At 44.6% G+C, this 18,034-nt stretch overlaps 1 protein-coding gene and 1 long non-coding RNA gene across 3 annotated transcripts in view; both read left to right on the top strand.

The window, feature by feature from the left end:
- Positions 1–18,034, top strand: part of LOC308460612 — a 427,618-nt gene that overhangs the window by 244,264 nt on the left and 165,320 nt on the right. The gene's annotated exons all lie outside the window — the stretch shown is intronic.
- PLCD3 (phospholipase C delta 3) overlaps positions 9,820–18,034 on the top strand; it is a 91,874-nt gene continuing 83,659 nt past the window's right edge. The window contains exon 1 of the mRNA XM_080976667.1: positions 9,820–10,130. Within this exon, the coding sequence (XP_080832793.1) occupies positions 9,995–10,130 (136 nt within the window). The 5' untranslated portion in view covers positions 9,820–9,994. The remainder of the gene's footprint in view (positions 10,131–18,034) is intronic.

The following is an 18,034-nucleotide window of genomic DNA, read 5'->3' as shown; positions in this document are numbered from 1 at the left end:
GAATTAGAATAAGAATGAGTTGTAAAGCATTATGGACATAGACTATTAAGAAAAGAGAAGATGATAGTGAATTGAAGGAGTTAATTTTATTAGAAAGATGATTTTGGAGAACTGTTACAAGGTGATACAATGAAATTCAGTTGGGGGGATTTGAGGAAGTCAGATAACAATGAAAGCTAGATTGGGTTTTAGAAGTAATAAGAGTTTATATTTTTGTCTTTTTGTCTTTTTTTAGTATTGTTGTGTTTTCTTTTGTGTGTTTTATTTGTTATATTTGTTATAAATGTGGGGGAAGCTGCCCTTGTAAAAAGAACAGGAAAGAGGAAGGATAGATTTGCATGGGGCAGGAGAACACCCTACAAGCTGAGCATAAACAGAATATAGGAGAAGAACCTTTTGCCATGAGAGCAGAAAGGAGATGCTCTTGTCTTGAAGTGGGTGGGCCAAGCCTTCTTTGGGAGTAATGTCAGGGCAGGGGCACTGGGCATCCATTCCCCACGTCTTCCAGGAGAATACCAAGTCCTCCTTCCTTCACAGGGCCACATTCAAGAGAATGGTCTTCATCGCCAGTTCCCAAGCTGATGAACAAGAGCCCAACTCTGTCATATGTGGCGTTCCAGTCGGGCCTTTCTGGATTGTAAAGTCCTTCCCCGTTGCTGAAGGAATCCATTCTACTCAGCGCCTTGCATGTCTTCTGGGATGTTCCGCTTGCTATCTGAATGTGCCAGTCCCTGACAAGAGGAGAACGGCGTCACTGGCACAGTAAGTGATTGTGGAGGCCAATTCTGGATCCACACTTTTCACAGTGGGGACATAGGTTTCCAGGTGGGAGTTGATCACTGTGTGGATTTGCCAAGTGTGCCTTCCTCTTAGCACATTTCTCCCTTTTGTCCTGAGTACAAGCATCTTCAAAGCCCATGACACCTTTGGCAAAGGCTGTTCCCCAATTGGAACGCTTGCAGGCCAGTGTTTCCCAGTTGTCGGTTTTTAGACTACATTTTAAAAAGATTTGCTCTTTAAACCTCTTTTGTCGACCACCAGCATTATGCTTTCCATTTTTAAGTTCGGAATAGAGTACAGTGGTACCTCGCAAGACGAATGCCTCGCAAGACGAAAAACTCGCAAGACGAAAGAGTTTTTCGTTTTTTGAGTTGCTTCGCAAGACGAATTTCCCTATGGGCTTGCTTCGCAAGATGAAAACGTCTTGCAAGTTTGTTTCCTTTTGGATTTTCAATGCATTCCTATGGGAAACCGTGCTTCGCAAGACGAAAAAACTCGCAGAACGAATTAATTTCATCTTGCGAGGCACCACTGTAGTTCCTTTGGAAGACGATCATCAGGCATCCGAACAACATGACCAATCCAACAAAGTTGATGTTGAAGAATCATTACTTTGACACTGCTGATCTTTGCTTTTTCCAGCAACTCTGGCATTCGTTTGCCTCTCTTCCCAAGTGATGTGTAAAATTTTTCAGACATACCGCTGATGGAATCTTTCGAGGAGTTAGAGATGGTGTTTATAAGTGGTCCATGCTTCATAAGCATACAGTAAGTAAGGTTGGTAGTACAATAGTTTGTAAACAAGCATTTTGGTTTCCCTGCGAATGTCCTGGTCCTCAAACACACTTCAATCAAGAGAAAGCTGCACTCGCAGAGCTCAGTCGATGCTGGATTTCGGCATCAATGTCGGCCCTTGTGGAACGATAACTGCCCAGGTAAGAGAAGCGATTGACATTTTCCAACAGTACACCATTGAGTTGGATAAAATATTGAATTAAATATTGGAGGTAGCAGGCAGTCCCCCCCCCCCCAACAAATTGATCACAAGATGTGATGCATGCACATCATCTGAATGGCAGTGCCCATCAACTTTGAGGGCCCCAACCCCCTCAAATATTTTAGGGGGGGGCAACCAACTCTCTTTAAAAAACAGCTGCCACCTCTCCTGCCAGCAATACTTACAAATGATGCAGAGCAAATTCCCTAATGCTGCCAAAACAATAAGAGCCCTTCAGAATTTCAAGGCATCCGTCTGCTTATTTAAGTCCACATTGCTCCCTTAGAAAACTTAAATACGCTGCTGACATTCTTTTTAAATAGCCAACCAACCAACTCTTTCTTACAGAGGTTTCATTATCTTCCTTATATGATATACGATATCTTTATTGTCATTGTCCCATACAGAACAATGAAATTGAAAAACTACATAAAACATTCAAAAACCCCTAAAAACTCTGAAACCCCATTTTAAAATACACTATACTATACTATAAAATACACTATACTATAAAATACACTATACTACAGAGACCCCTTATGCTGCGTTTAGAACCAGAATTGCATTAGCGTAGAAACTGTTTCTCAGGCGGCTAGTCCTGGCCTTTATAACCCTGTAGCTTCTTCCAGAAGGCAGAAGCTGAAAGAGATCATTTCCGGGGTGCGTACTATCCTGCGCTATCTCTGCTGCTTTCTTTTGGTACCTGGCAGCATAGATTTGATCTAAGGTGGGAAGAGTGCACCCAATTATTCTCTCTGCAGTCTTTAACAACCCTGGATACCATTGTTTTTTCCCTGGCCGTGCAGCTCCCAAACCACACACATAGACCATAAGTTAATACGCGCTCCACAGTACAATGGTAAAATGCCATCAACAGGTCCTTTGAGAGATTGTTTTTCTGGAGGATTCTCAGAAAGTATAACCTCTGCTGTGCTCTCTTCATCAGGTCTTTGCTGTTTTCTCCCCAGGTTAGGTCGTCTCTCAGCTCCATTCCCTTGTACCCCATCACTAAATTATCTCTCCTGGTTTTGGAAAAGAGCAGCACATCTGATATCAGGGGGATGCTCGTAGAAAAATATGCGTTTGTTTCAGCACAAAGGGACTTCTCGCACAATTCACCAGTGTTTGCTCTCACCCATGTCAGGCACGGAGACATTTAAATATGATGAAGATGATGATTGATCCACTGCCATCAATGCACATGCTGATGACATGTAAAGAAAATAAAAGTCCTTTCAGTCTAAATTTGGACAGGGTGGGTGGGTGAGGCAACAGAAAGGGAGAAACTAGGTAAAGAGCGGATGTGGGGGAAATCCACTTAGATGCACATTCATACTCCATAGAAGTGATTACATTAAATTGCAGTTTAATCTGAGATTAAAACCACAGACTTTTTTTCATGACTGATGGACTTCCATATTATAAAGGAATAATTCCCTTAAAACAAAAGACGAGATAACCCATAGTGTAGAGAGAAATAGTCAGATCAGGGTATTGGGTCAAGGATTTATTTTGAACGGATGCATATTAACACTGATTCTCTTTATAAAAACGGACTCACACATGAACCTCTATACACAGAAGTAAGTTTACACATTGGTTGGGCAGTGTTCTCGAAGCTACCAGCATGAGTTTGACCAAACTGCGGGAGGCAGTGGAAGACAGGAGTGCCTGGCATGCTCTGGTCCATGGGGTCACGAAGAGTCGGACACAACTAAACGACTAAACAACAACAACAAGTTTACACATATAATTAGACTGACTGGAACTTGGGGTTCACTTAACACCGGAGGCAGGCTTTCAGGTTATACTAAAACTAAAAAATTAGGTTATTAGACCCGACGTCAAAGTTGCTGGAGAATCTGGCTGATGTTTACCTAGTTGCCAAGGTTTATGGGACAACCACTTTGGTCGGCATGGAGACAGCCTTGGTTGAATGCAAGCACTTCATTCTGATGTCAAGTATGATGTCACAATCAGGATAAACTCCAAGTCTTGGCTAAAGGAGAGACAAGTTAATAATCAGATCAAGGCTGGTTGAGACGGATCTTTATGCCAAGTGATGAAAAGGTTTGTTTGGGGACTATTTGGTGTTTGAGACGACACTTCCTCCATCAGTTTTGCAGTAAGGTAAAGGGACCCGTGACCATTAGGTCCAGTTGCGGACGACTCTAGGGTTGCAGTGCTCATCTCGCTTTACTGGCCGAGGGAGCCGGTGTACAGCTTCCGGGTCATGTGGCCAGCATGACTAAGCTGCTTCTGGCGAACCAGAGCAGCACACGGAAACACCGTTTACCTTCCCGCCTATTTATCTACTTGCACTTTGACATGCTTTCGAACTGCTAGGTTGGCAGGAGCAGGGACCGAGCAACGGGAGCTCACCCCGTACATACTACTACTACTACTACTACTACTACTACTACTAATATTTCTGACCAGGCACTGTTTCCGACTGCAGTATTCTGGCTATGTCTGGATGCATGGAACCTCTACCATAGCCACAGCCTTTAATTCAATTTTAAAAATAAGCATCTCTCCTCCCAGGCTTCTGCCTGCAGCCTGCTTCTGTCTCAGCTCTCTTATCACATAGACCTTAACTTTTGTCTTTCTAACTACCACCCAGTTCAAGGATGGAGGCCAACTTATTTGTCCTCTGGCACAAAACCACTTCATTTGTTACCCTAATGACCCATACTTAGGGGCCCTTGAATTGAATCCTCCATTCGATTTTAACCTTGCTGGATCCAGGAATTAGAAGAGATTCAGGCATACAGGTGACCCTCCCCACACTCCTCAACTCACAATATTATTATGGCACAGCCATAAGGATTTTATGAAATACAGTGGTGCCTCGCAAGATGAATGCCTCGCAAGACGAAAAACGCGCAAGACGAAAGAGTTTTCCGTTTTTTGAGTCGTTCCGCAAGACGAATTTCCCTGTGGGCTTGCTTCACAAGACGAAACGTCTTGCGAGTTCTTGCGAGTTTGTTTCCTTTTTCTTAAAGCCGCTAAGCCGTTAATAGCCACTAAGCCGCTAAGCCATTAATAGCCGCTAAGCCGCTAATAGCCGCTAAGCCACTAATAGCCGTGCTTCGCAAGACGAAAACCGCAAGACGAAGAGACTAGCGGAACGGATTAATTTCGTCTTGCGAGGCACCACTGTACAGATTAAATGATTATCAGGTTTGGGCCTCAAGATGGCGTTGCTGCCTTGTACATACTGGAGTAATACTTATTAATACTGGATTAATAAAACACATCTACTAAAGGTGGTTGTGTGTGTGTGTGTGTGTGTGTGTGTGTGTAAATCCAAATGTATGGCAAGACATGTCGGAGGTGTAGATTCTGGTGAATTTCCTTTGCAAAACAAGCTCAACAACATTTGTGTCCAGATTTTCACTTTTTGAAGTATGGCATGATAAAACTCACAAAACTGATGGTGCACGGACACTATAAAAACTGGTGAGATTACCTTTTGATTGTGTCTCTAGATCTGTATATGCTCCATACTTTTGTAATTTCCAGAATCTAGTTCTTGAAATAATTTGGCTTGTAGGGGTCAACTGAAGAGATTCATGATCTCACTAGATGCTGCTCACATATGTTGAATCTTTATCTAACCTCTTAGAGCACCACGATTTAGAAGAAGAATTTGTAGAAATCGCATATATTATCACCTGTGTGTACCTCATGGTTCCATTTCTAAGGGGCAAGACTACATATTGCTATTATTGAGAATCCTTTTGTTTTACCCCACACTTTCCCTATCCGTAATCCTAAACCCAGTACCCCTCCCAGTTATGACTCTTGAGACAATTTCACTGACTTTTTATTTATAACCTATGCCTACTCTAAGATGTCATGATTCTGATGGTACCACGTAAGATATAACTGACCTGCCTATTATATTGGCCAGAGTGGGATGTGTTCATAGAAAAGAAAACACACAATGCTCGCGAACCTGCAGAAGGTCAATTAATTTCAAATTTTATTTGTCGCTTAGAAAAAGAAGAGCAATCATTGATTAGCACTGGGAACCACCTGTCTGCAAGTAGCTACTGACAAAGATGTTGTCAGGTGCAAAAGCACTGGAAATATATCTAAGCTTTTAGCAAGCATCTGTATATGTGGCTATAGAACTAAATATACAAAATATACATGCAGTGGTGCCTCGCAAGACAAATGCCTCGTAAGACGAAAAACGCGCAAGACGAAAGAGTTTTCCGTTTTTTGAGTCGTTCTGCAAGACGAATTTTCCTATGGGCTTGCTTCGCAAGACGAAACGTCTTGCGAGTTCTTGCGAGTTTGTTTCCTTTTTCTTAAAGCCGCTAAGCCGTTAATAGCCGCTAAGCCGCTGAGCCGCTAATAGCCGTGCTTCGCAAGACGAAAAAACCGCAAGACGAAGAGACTCGCGGAACGGATTAATTTCGTCTTGCGAGGCACCACTGTATGCAATATACATATACAAATATACTATATATACTAAATAAACAAGATGTCACAAAGCTAAGGTATTTGACACAGAACAACAGTGCAGGGAGTTATTAGAGAGCTGTAGCTGGTAGCAAAGTGACCATTTCCTTGAGCATAGTACAAAGAACTTGAACTGCTGACAACGCAAACGCAGGAGTGTCTAACCACAGACCCAGTTATGCTATTATATAGTACTTTTTGTGTCTACTTAGCAGCTTGTATATTGGACTATGTGCCCTACATTTACAGCTTGGACAGGAGAAAGGGAATCTGATTTATTTTTAGAAATCCCAACAAATGCTCTTTCTTCCTTTTTCTTATTCATCAGAGTTAACCTGCATCTCTCTCTCTCTCTCTTTACAGTATTCAGCAATCAAGAACACACATTCTTGCAGTGTAATAATAACATTGTAAGATCAGTGAATGGCTTGCTAGCACAGGTGAAAAGTATTTAAACAGCCAATTGCTGATTAATTTAATGATTTAATCTAGCCTTCCTTCTCTTGATGTGTGGGTTCATACTTTCTTATCTTCAGATTAAGGAATAAACTTGTATGCTGTAAGACTTGAGCATCACTGAGTTCCTCAACAGAACCTCTTGAGTACCAGATTTCACACACACACACACACACACACACACACACACACAATAAAAGTGGGGGAGTATGGCAAAAATAAAAATGGGGTTGTGCGAATTAGCGTTAAAACTCGTAACCAAAACCAAATGAGGCTTTTGCAAAAACTGCAATTAAAGCAGTAAAGGAAATGTACGGAAAATATAGGAGCTTATTTGCTAATATTAGAAGACAGAGGAGGTGTGCTTGGTTTTAAAGAGAAATAATATAAATAGCGAGCAAAACAGAAACAAGTTGGAATGGAGGAAGAGAAATTAATTATCCAAAGATATAGACCCTATAGAATAAAGGACAGAAAGGGGTGCATGGTTTCTGTGTTGCAATGGCCCATCCGCACTGTACATTTAAAGCAGTATTCCCCAAAGAATTCTGGGAGTTGTAGTTTCCCTCAATTCATTTTCCCAATGAATCCTGGGAGTTGTAGTTTGTTAAAGGCACTGGCAGAAAGTTGTTAGGAGAGCTCCCTCACAGAACTACAATTACCAGAATGGTTTAGCAATTCCTTTTTTGATGGAACTCAGAGAACTGTAGTTTTGTGAGGAGAATATGACTCTCCAAACAAACTACAGTTCCCAGGGTTCATTGGGGGGGAGCTATGATTGTTTCTGACAGTATGATACAATACTGCTTTAAATGTATAGCACAGATGGAGCCTCTGTATGTGAGACAGGGGCAAAATGGCACATGTGGTTCTGTGTTAAGAACATGTAAATTACGTACCCTGGGGCAAAAACATGTCAGGAATGTTTGTAAAATTAAGAGAAAAACGTTTCCTTCTGTGTGTACACAATTACCAAGCAAACCTTTATCAGGGGCCTCATAGTTCAGATTAGGGGTTTTCCGACCTCTCCTCCCAGACCCTCCAAGTGACCTTATTTTTCAGGGACAGTCCTGGATTTACAGAAGCCGTCCTGGTTTCTGATTTGATCTGGAATGTCCCAATTTCCCTTAAAAAGCTAAAGGGACCCCTGACTGTTAGGTCCAGTCGTGGACGACTCTGGGGTTGCGGCGCTCATCTCGCTTTACTGGCCGAGGGAGCCGGCGTACAGCTTCCGGGTCATGTGGCCAGCATGACTAAGCCGCTTCTGGCGAAACCAGAGCAGTGCACAGAAACGCCGTTTACCTTCCCGCCGGAGCGGTACCTATTTATCTACTTGCACTTTGACGTGCTTTCGAACTGCTAGTTTGGCAGGAGCAGGGACCGAGGAACGGGAGCTCACCCTGTCATGGGGATTCGGGTGAAGAACTTAATTCGTTCTGGAGGTCCGTTCTTAACCCGAAACGGTTCTTAACCTGAAACACCACTTTAGCTAATGGGGCCTCCCACTGCTGCTGCCACGCCGCTGCTGCGCAATTTCTGTTCTCATCCTGAAGCAAAGTTCTTAACCTGAGGTACTATTTCTGAGTTAGCGGAGTCTGTAACCTGAAGCGTCTGTAACCTGAAGCATATGCAACCCGAGGTACCACTGTAAAGGGGAGCATGGGATGCGGGTGACGCTGTAATCTAAATCACTGAACCTCTTGGGCCTGCCGATCAGAAGGTCGGCGGTTCGAATCCCCATGACAGAATGAGCTCCCATTGCTCTGTCCCAGCTCCTGCCAACCTAACAGTTCGAAAGTACATCAGTGCAAGTAGATAAATAGGTATCGCTGCAGCGGGAAGGTAAATGGCGTTTCTGTGCGCTCTGGTTTCCGTCAGGGTGTCCCGTTGCGCCAGAAGTGGTTTAGTCATGCTGGCCACATAACCTGGAAAGCTGTCTGTGGACAAACGCCAGCTCCCTTGGCCTGAAAATGAGTATGAGTGCCGCAACCCCATAGTCGCCTTTGACTGGACTTAACCATCCAGGGGTCCTTTACCTATTGATTTGTATGTTGTTGGTGGGTTCTTGTTGTCGGGCTGTGTATGTAATAACGGGGAGCCACATTGGGTCGAAGGCGTCCTCTTCTATTTGTCCCCATGTCAGATTTAGTCTATTCGTTAGCATTTTTTAGGAAGGCTGGTTCCCGTACAATTTGGTACCAGAAGTCCATGTTCCCTCCTGACAGGTTTCTCCAGTGTCTGGCTATGATGCTTCTGGCTACTGAGAACAGATGGTCAATTGTGGCAAGAACGTTACTCGCCCCCAAATGGAAAGAAGAAATCCCAGCAAAGGAAGAATGGATACAAAAACTCATGGAGTATGCAGAAATGGTGAAACTTACGGGAAGAATAAGAAATCAAGATAACAAACTTTTTATAAAAGAATGGAAATGGTTTATTTAATATTTACAGATAAATTGTAAACAGATAAAAACATTGGCAGGATTATTGTAATAACCTGCAGTTTTGTAAGAGTATATATTTAAACTAGATGAATAAATGAGCAAATTAAGTAAATTTGGATATGCAGAAGAGATAAAAAATAATTTTAAGGAACTGCAGAAAGAGGAGGAAGGAAGTCTAGTTTTGAAATGTTAAAATGATTGTAAAATTAGTGAAATGCAGTGCTTTTTTCTGGGGGGACGCAAATCCCTAAACATTTTGTGAATATATGTTTGGCCTCACTGAGGAGCAGTATTTCAATATGAGTGGGAAATTGAGAGTACTCCTAAATATTTTTTAAGAAAAAAAGCACTGGTGAAATGTATAAACCTGAAAAGCCGAAATTAAATGAGAGAGCCAGAGACGGAGCAGATGGTTCATAAGCTCTTTAGAATGCGAGTGGGCATTATTCCACTGGAAAATGTTGACCAGGGCCAGTTCTGGGGTGACTTCTAATAGCTGTTTCGTTATTTCGAGGACACAGCCCTGGCGTGGGGCAAAGGGGACACGGATCCTCCTCGCGGCTCAGGCGGGGGAGCGCAAGAGACCGGATCCCTCCTTCCCACCGAGTGGAAGCGAGAGGGCGGAGCGCGTTGGCGTTGAAATGCGAGCGCCTCCAAGACCCGCCTCTCCAATCTGCGCGCTGCGCCCTGGAGCCCCGGAGGAGGCGCCCAGGCGCGCGGAGAGGGCGGGTTGCTTGCGGGCCGCCTGCTCCGTCTCTGCCTCGGAGAGAAGGGGGGCAAAACGAAAACAAGCGGCCGAGAAGGGGCTCCGGGCCGAGACGGGGACGCGAAGTCTCTCCCAGCCATGATTTGCGGCAGGAAGAAAAAGGCGTGCGGGGAAAAGCAGCGCTGCTGCCCGCGCCAGCAGCAGCAACAACTCTCCAGCCAGCCGTGCGCAATCGTGCCCAAACTCTCCGGGCACCGCGCCTTCAAAAAACTGGGTAAGTCAGAGAAGTGAAGTGCCCGGTGGGGATTTAAAAAAAGGAGAGTTCCCCGCTCCCGGCAAGTCTTTCCCAACTTTGCAGGTTCCTCCTGTCGGTTATTCTTTCCAAAACTCCTCCGCAATGTTTTTGCTGGACCTAATTAGCGCCAGGGTTCAGCCCCCGTATATGCATTAGCGCCAGGGCTCAGCCCCCGCATATGCATATATATGTGCGGGGGCTGAGCCCTGGCGCTAATTAGGTCCAGCAAAAACACTGCGGAGAAGTTAAATGAGTCAATATATTTATTTAGCGCAGGAGGTGGCGTCAAAGTAGACGAGAGGGCCCCTGAGCAGCTGCAGAGTGCATTTCTGTCACCGCTGAAATCGCTCCCGGTGCCCCAGCGGATAGGGGGTGTAAATTGGGGGTGGGCAAAGGAATATGTTTCCAGACGAACATTTCTTTCTGTCTCGACATTAAACGCCGGCTGCTTTTAGCCTAGGTGTTGCCATAACTCCAGGAACGCAGGATTTAATTTGTCTCCATGTACAGTGCGGGACCTATTTTCCATACCGTATCAGCCTTGAGGCATGTGACCTGATTAAAAAGAACAAAGTGCTTTTTTTTTTTTTTACTAATCTGAATGTAATTTCTACTTCGGCACAGATAATGTAATATTTGAATAATTGGTTCTTGAGTGATTCTGATTTGCTAGGTGCCTTAACCGCAAGTTGCCCTTTAGGCAGTAGGAAATATTGGGGGGCGGGGGCGGAGAGAGTGAAGATTGTAAGATTTAAGCAAATGATTGTCAAAAGTTCCTTCGGTCAGCTTCTGGGTGGCTTAATGGAAAACCTGACCTTGTACTAAACCGGATTTGAGCAAAGGGGATTTAATTGCTATCCTTTGATTTATTTGTGTGGTTTTTTTGGAATCGGAATCAAATGTTTACTTTTGTCCGGGCCAACAGTAGTCTGTGAGCTTAATTCAGGTTGTCCGTGGTGTGTCTGTAAAAATACATTAAAAACCAAATGGCATCTAGCACAAGTCACAGGCAGAAGTCATATGTCAAGATCATCAGCAATTTTCAAGTGGTCAGTGGGGGGAAAAGGCTGGGAACCACAGAGGCATTACCAACCAGTGGGCAGCAGTAGGGTACTGTAGGCAGTGGGAAAAAGCAGTGTGTTTGTGGTCAGAAACGGCTTAGCAATGTCACTGGAATGAACCGCTGCAATAAACCTTTAAAATTTCTCAGTGTTTACCTTTAGATAACATTTTCTCTTGAGATTTGATCAGGGCACGGCACCATTTTCGCTCTAGGTGAAAGTTAAAAAGAAGAAGAAGTAATCGCTTTACTTTTTGAGTCAAATGGAGCAGTTTCGTTAAAGAAGAGGCATGGCCAAAGCTGGGAGTGGTTGGTGCTAAAATTGGTTTTGGATGAAGCTACAAGACCAAGACTAAGGGACGCGGGTGGTGCTGTGGGTTAAACCACAGAGCCTAGGACTTGCCGATCAGAAGGTCAGCGGTTCGAATCCCCGCAACGGGGTGAGCTCCCATTGCTTGGTCCCTGCTCCTGCCAACCTAGCAGTTTGAAAGCACGTCAAAGTGCAAGTAGATAAATAGGTACCGCTCCGGTGGGTACCTATGCGCTGCTCTGGTTCTGTGCGCTGCTCTGGTTTCTGTGCGCTGCTCTGGTTCGCCAGAAGCGGCTTAGTCATGCTGGCCACATGACCCGGAAGCTGTACGCCGGCTCCCTCGGCCAGTAAAGTGAGATGAGCGCAGCAACCCCAGAGCCGTCTGGTCAGGGATCCCTTTACCTTTACCTTTACAAGACCAAGACTAGTCTTACCTGCAAGAGATTTCTTTGTAATAAATTGCCACCATGGTACCAGAAGCCCTATGTGGAGTGGAGATTGATGGATGAAATAAACATATAGGAACTCATGCATTACCTCGTTGCTAGATTTGATTTCATCCTTCAGCCTTCTCATCTTACGTATACTCTGGCTTCACTAGTTGGGCCTGATCCAAGGTGAGTTGCAACAGGAGCACTACCACCTTGCGAATACATGGTAAAAGTTTTAAAGATTGCATGTGTGGGTTAAAATTGGGTCCTGGGCCAGAAAAAGTTAAAGATGACAGCCCTAGTGAATATATACACTTTTAGAATCACAAGTTGCAATAGACTTTAGGACTGTCTTTTAGTTGATTTATCTGTTGAGGTAGCTTTTAACCAGCTATCTGATTACATCAAAAATCCTTTATTAAGTTCATGAATCTCTTCCCCACTTACAGGTTCGTTCTGTGAAAGCCTACTTCTGGTTTAATATCCAGAATTGATATTAGTCAGTTAAATACGGATGTCCCTTGGAGGACATTGAAAGAAATAGGAGAAGAATTTTATATCCGCGAGCTACCACTTAGCAATAAAGGATTCTTTTTATTATTTCTTTTAAAAACCTCGGTTTCAATAGTACAAATGGATTTTTAAAATAAACTAGTGTGACCAGCAATGAGGACACATCTTGTAGCACAGTCACCAAAGTGAACTGATTATTTGGTCTTAAACATTCACTTGCTTAGCTTTTCCATTTATTTACAATATGGAGATACTGACTTCCTTGCAGTTTTACAGTACGGTAAGCACTCTGAATGTTCAAAAGAACTATATAAATACTGGGTGTTATTATTGCTAATCCCCTGCTTAAACATTTGCTCCTGTGATCAGCAGCTGGGAATTTGATTTTTCTGTCAATTAAAGATTGCATTCCTAACAGAAATGGATATAAGGCACAGTAAATGAAAACAGCCGCCTGGTTCTGCTTATTTCACACAGCTTAATTCTCTCCAGAAGTGAAAGGTCTGAATGTGCTTTTGCTAAACTCTAATCAAAGAAAGGTTCTGGGGAATATCCAGACAAAGGGAATTCCTTGAGTATGGGATGTCTCACAATAATTAAATTGGAGATTATTATTTATATTTAAAAAAATACTGCTTAACATAATAAAAAATATCTAAGCAGTTCTTACATATAAACTGTAAACATGCAATAGTAGCATTCAATAACATTTCCTAAAATCTTGGTTGTCGTTTAGTCGTGCCCGACTTTTCATGACCCCATGGACCAGAGCACGCCAGGCACTCCTGTCTTATACTGCCTCCCGCAGTTTGGTCAAACTCATGCTGGTAGCTTCGAGAAGACTGTTCAACCATCTTGTCCTCTGTCATCCCCTTCTCCTTGTGCCCTCCATCTTTCCCAACATCAGGGTCTTTTCCAGGGAGTCTTCTCTTCTCATGAGGTGGCCAAAGTATTGGAGCCTCAGCTTCAGGATCTGTCCTTCCAGTGAGCACTCAGGGCTGATTTCCTTCAGAATGGAGAGGTTTGATCTTCTTGCAGTCCATGGGACTCTCCAGAGTCTCCTCCAGCACCATAATTCAAAAGCATCAATTCTTCAGCGATCAGCCTTCTTTATGGTCCAGCTTTCACTTCCATACATCACTACTGGGAAAACCATAGCTTTTACTATACGGACCTTTGTTGGCAAGGTGATGTCTCTGCTTTTTAGGATGCTGTCTAGGTTTGTCATTGCTTTTCTCCCAAGAAGCAGGCATCTTTCTCCTGAGAAATCTCTATGTGCGACAAGAAGCTACAGTTAGAACTGGATATGGAACAACTGATTGGTTCAAAATTGGGAAAGGAGTATGACAAGGCTGTATATTGTCTCCCTGTTTATTTAACTTGTATGCAGAATTCCTTAAAACTACTACAAGTAAATGCCTATCACCTTGACCAGAAGCCAAATTCACTGTGAAGAGGCTGAGATTTTAAAAAAATCTCCTTGTGCCTAAATGACTGTGTCCGCGCCAGGCAGGTTTCCCTGTATAAAGGGAGGGAACCACTTCTGAAAAGGCTCTTTTCTTTTCCGCCTGCCACACCTTAAAAGGAGCCCTTTGGGGTGACAATCTGAATGAATGGATGGACTAGTTCTGAAGGGTAGAGAACACAGCAGTCATCATGCCCGCAGATTACAAAAAGCGCGAATTGTGTCCGCCAAGCCCAGAAAGCACACAAGAATCCAACACTGAACAGGAATAAATAGAGCAAATTGGGGGGTCTGCGAGGAATCTTGGGGTGGGGTAACCGTAGGTTTATCATGCACTCTTGATGCTAGGTTGGCAGGAGAGTCCTAGGCGTTGTGGTTTAACCCACAGCGCCACCCAGCACACCCAATCCTATACGCCCCAAATGTCAGTTTTCTCTTCCGCCAGGATCCGTTGAGGTTTTAGGGCATGGGTAGGTGGGTGGCGCTGTGGGTTAAACCACAACGCCTAGGACTTGCCTGCTCCTGCTCCTGCCAACCTAGCAGTTCGAAAGCACGTCAAAGTGCAAGTAGATAAATAGGTACCACTCCGGCGGGAAGGTAAACGGCGTTTCTGTGCGCTTCTCTGGTTCGCCAGAAGCGGCTTAGTCATGCTGGCCACATGACCCGGATGCTGTACACCGGCTCCCTCGGCCAATAAAGCGAGATGAGTGCCGCAACCCCGGAGTCGGTCACGACTGGACCTAATGGTCAGGGTTCCCTTTACCCTTTAAGCAAACTAAGACCTGGGGGCCGGATCCGGCCCAATCGCCTTCTAAATCTGGCCTGTGGACGGTCCAGGAATCAACGTATTTTTACATGAGTAGAATGTGTCCTTTTATTTAAACTGCACCTCTGGGTTATTTGTGGGGCATAGGAATTCGTTCATTTTTTCTGTCTTCAAAATATAGTGCCCCCCCCCCCAAGGTCTGAGGGACAGTGGACCGGCCGCCTGCTGAAAAAGTTTGCTGACCCCTGTTCTAGGGGATCTGCCCCATTTGCAGCTTTAGCAGTCCTTTGCAAAGGTAGAGGGGAGTTGTTGATTGGAATCAAATGTGCTTTCTTCCTCCAAGTTCAGCAAACTGAGTCCCTGTGTGGAAGCCAGTCTAATGACAACCTGAGGACTTCTCCTGGAGCTCTGTTTGCCAAATTTCCGTGGCCATGTGAGGGTAACATGCTTGTGCAGGGGTACCTTGGTTTAAGAACAGCTTAGTTTATGAACAACTTGGATTAAGAATGCTGCAAACCCGGAAGTAGGTGTTTTGGTTTGTGAGCTTTGCCTTGGAAGCAGAACATGTTGAGTGTGTTCCATTTGTAAATTGAGTCCCCCGCTGCTATGGGAAAGCACACCTTGGTTTCAGAACGCTTTGGTTTAAGAACGGACTTCTGGAATGGATTAAGTTTGTAAACCAAGGTACCACTGTACAGCCTTTGGCCTTTCCATGGGGGGGGGGTGCCTTTCCTTTCAAAACAAGGACTCTTAAACCTTTTCAGACCCCAACCCAAAGATGCGTTCGACAGTTCATTTCTCAATCTTTTACCACATATTTGCATCCTTGAGAGGTCCGGAGGGTGGCAACACAAGAACGGGGCCTTCTCTGCAGTGGCTCCCCATCTGTGGAATGCTCTCCCCAGGGAAGTTCGCCTGATGCCTTCATTATACACCTTTAAGCCTCCAGGCAAAAAGGTTCCTTTTTAACCAGGCCTTTGGTTGACCTGATTTACATCCTATGCCCTTTTAAAATGTGGAGGTTTTTTTGGCGGGGGGGGTGTGCTATTGGGTTGTTGTTTTTATTTTTATTATTTATTTTGTGGTTTTATATCTTGATTTTTATTCTGTGAACTGTCCTAAGGACTCCCCGCCCGGGCATAGGGCAGTATATAAATTCAATCAATAATAATAATAAATAATTGTGGTGGTTGTGCTCCTGTTGTGACCCACTTTGGATCAGACACTATCTGCTAATGGATTCTACCCCTTGAAGACCAGTGCTTTAAACTGCCCCTACAGTATTTCCCCCCACCCTGCATAATAGGAGTGTCTTCAAGGTATATGCCCCTTTTTTGGGGGAGACGGCAATGGACCCTCACAAATCCACAACTACTTTGGATGTGCGTGTATTCTTAACTTGCCACTTTCATTGGATGGGGGCCGTAACGTTGCGCTCAAATTACGTGCAGATACAAAGCATGAACTCTAGTGTCAGCTGCTTTTGCTATATACATGTAAAATAAATTGTGAGCTGTGCTTTGATACGTATTCTAATCTTGTTCATTGTTTAATCTAATTTGGGTTATGAAATCTAAACTGTGACTCACAATACTTTTGCTTGGAACTTTTCCAGCATGAAATATTGCATAGTCTGAGCTCAATAGAAACTATTGCCATGTCTGTTTCTGGTTCTCTTAGCTGGTGCTCGGATTTATTTATTTTTATTAAACTGATGCCAGTGTGATATTTTCCCAAGTAACTTTGCAAAGCATTTTTCTCCCCCTTGAGAATGTGACAGCGATTTCGCAATCCTTGCTGTGGTCGTTTGTTAATAAGTTTTTGTTCTTTTCCCTGGAACAGGAGCTGATGTAGTATTTGCCCAGCCTTCTGCTTGTAATCTCTTTTTCCGTATTGGCTTTTGGGACGCTCACTGCGAAGGCTCCCCTCTTAATACTAGAGAAACAGTTCCAGAGCCTAGATCGCAAGATTTGGCTTTTCTGGACATTCCAGCAGAACAGGTATACACAAACTTGCAGCTCAGCAGGTCAAACACAAGAACCCCCTAGCTATGTATACAGACCCTCCAAGTGTCCCTATTGTCCAGGGATATCCGTAATTTAGTGAAGCCGTCCCAGTTTCTGATTTGATCCCGGAATGTCCCACTTTTCCTTAGGATGTCCCTATTTTCATTGGAGAAATGTTGGAGGGTATGGAGTCATCCAATCCACCCCCAAGCCGCCTGAAGGCAATCCTGTATAGGGAAGTTTGTTTCATGTTTTATTATGTTTTTATATATGTTGGAAGTAAGGGACACGGGTGGCGCTGTGGGTTAAACCACAGAGCCTAGGACTTGCCAATCAGAAGGTCGGCGGTTCGAATCCCTGCGACGGGGTGAGCTCCCGTTGCTCGGTCGCTGCTCCTGCCAACCTAGCAGTTCGAAAGCACGTCAAAGTGCAAGTAGATAAATAGGTACCGCTCCGGTAGGAAGGTAAACGGCGTTTCCGTGCGCTGCTCTGGTTCGCCAGAAGCGGCTTAGTCATGCTGGCCACATGACCCGGAAGCTGTGCGCAGGCTCCCTCAGCCAATAAAGCGAGATGAGCACCGTAACCCCAGAGTCGGTCACGACTGGACCTAATGGTCAGGGGTCCCCTTACCTTTACCTTATATATGTTGGAAATTGCCCAGAGTGGCTGCAGCAATCTAGTATGATGTGTAGGGTGTAAAGCAGAGGTCGGCAACGTGTGGCCCATGGGCCGGAAGCCCATTTAACTGGGCTATGAGCCGCCCCAGAACCGAGCTGCCCACTTGGTGGGTCCCGGCACGCTGCGCTAAGCCGGTGCGGCGCGGGGACTCTCTTCTGCGACTCCAGAAATCACGTCTGTACATGTCTGTGGCGCCAGAAATCGGAAATTTCCAGTGTCGCGGACATGCACAGATGCGATTTCTGGCATCGCGCTGTGCTGTCCCGGCCCACAGAGGATCTCCATGGGAGTGATCCGGCCCAGGCAAGGTAAACCTTGCCGCCCCCTGGTATAAATAGTAAAATTGCCATTATGGAATGGGATGCCCCTATTTTCATCAGAGAAATGTTGGAGGGTATTGCATGATGGTTGGCAATACAGTGGTATTCGTCATGTTAACCTCAGGTTAAGAACTTAATTCGTTCTGGAGGTTGTTCTTAACCTGAAACTGTTCTCAACTGAGGTACCACTTTAGCTAATGGGGCCTCCTGCTGCTGTTGCTGTGCCGCCGCTGCACGATTTCTGTTCTCATCCTGAAGCAAAGTTCTTAACCCGAGGTACTATTTCTGGGTTAGCAGAGTCTGTAACCTGAAGTGTCTGTAACCTGAAGCGTCT

The sequence above is a fragment of the Podarcis pityusensis genome, assembly GCF_964106645.2.
Source record: "Podarcis pityusensis genome assembly, chromosome: 13".
Classification (NCBI taxonomy): domain Eukaryota; kingdom Metazoa; phylum Chordata; class Lepidosauria; order Squamata; family Lacertidae; genus Podarcis; species Podarcis pityusensis.
Note: the sequence above shows the minus strand (reverse complement) of the source record. Positions and strands in the feature narration are given on the sequence as shown.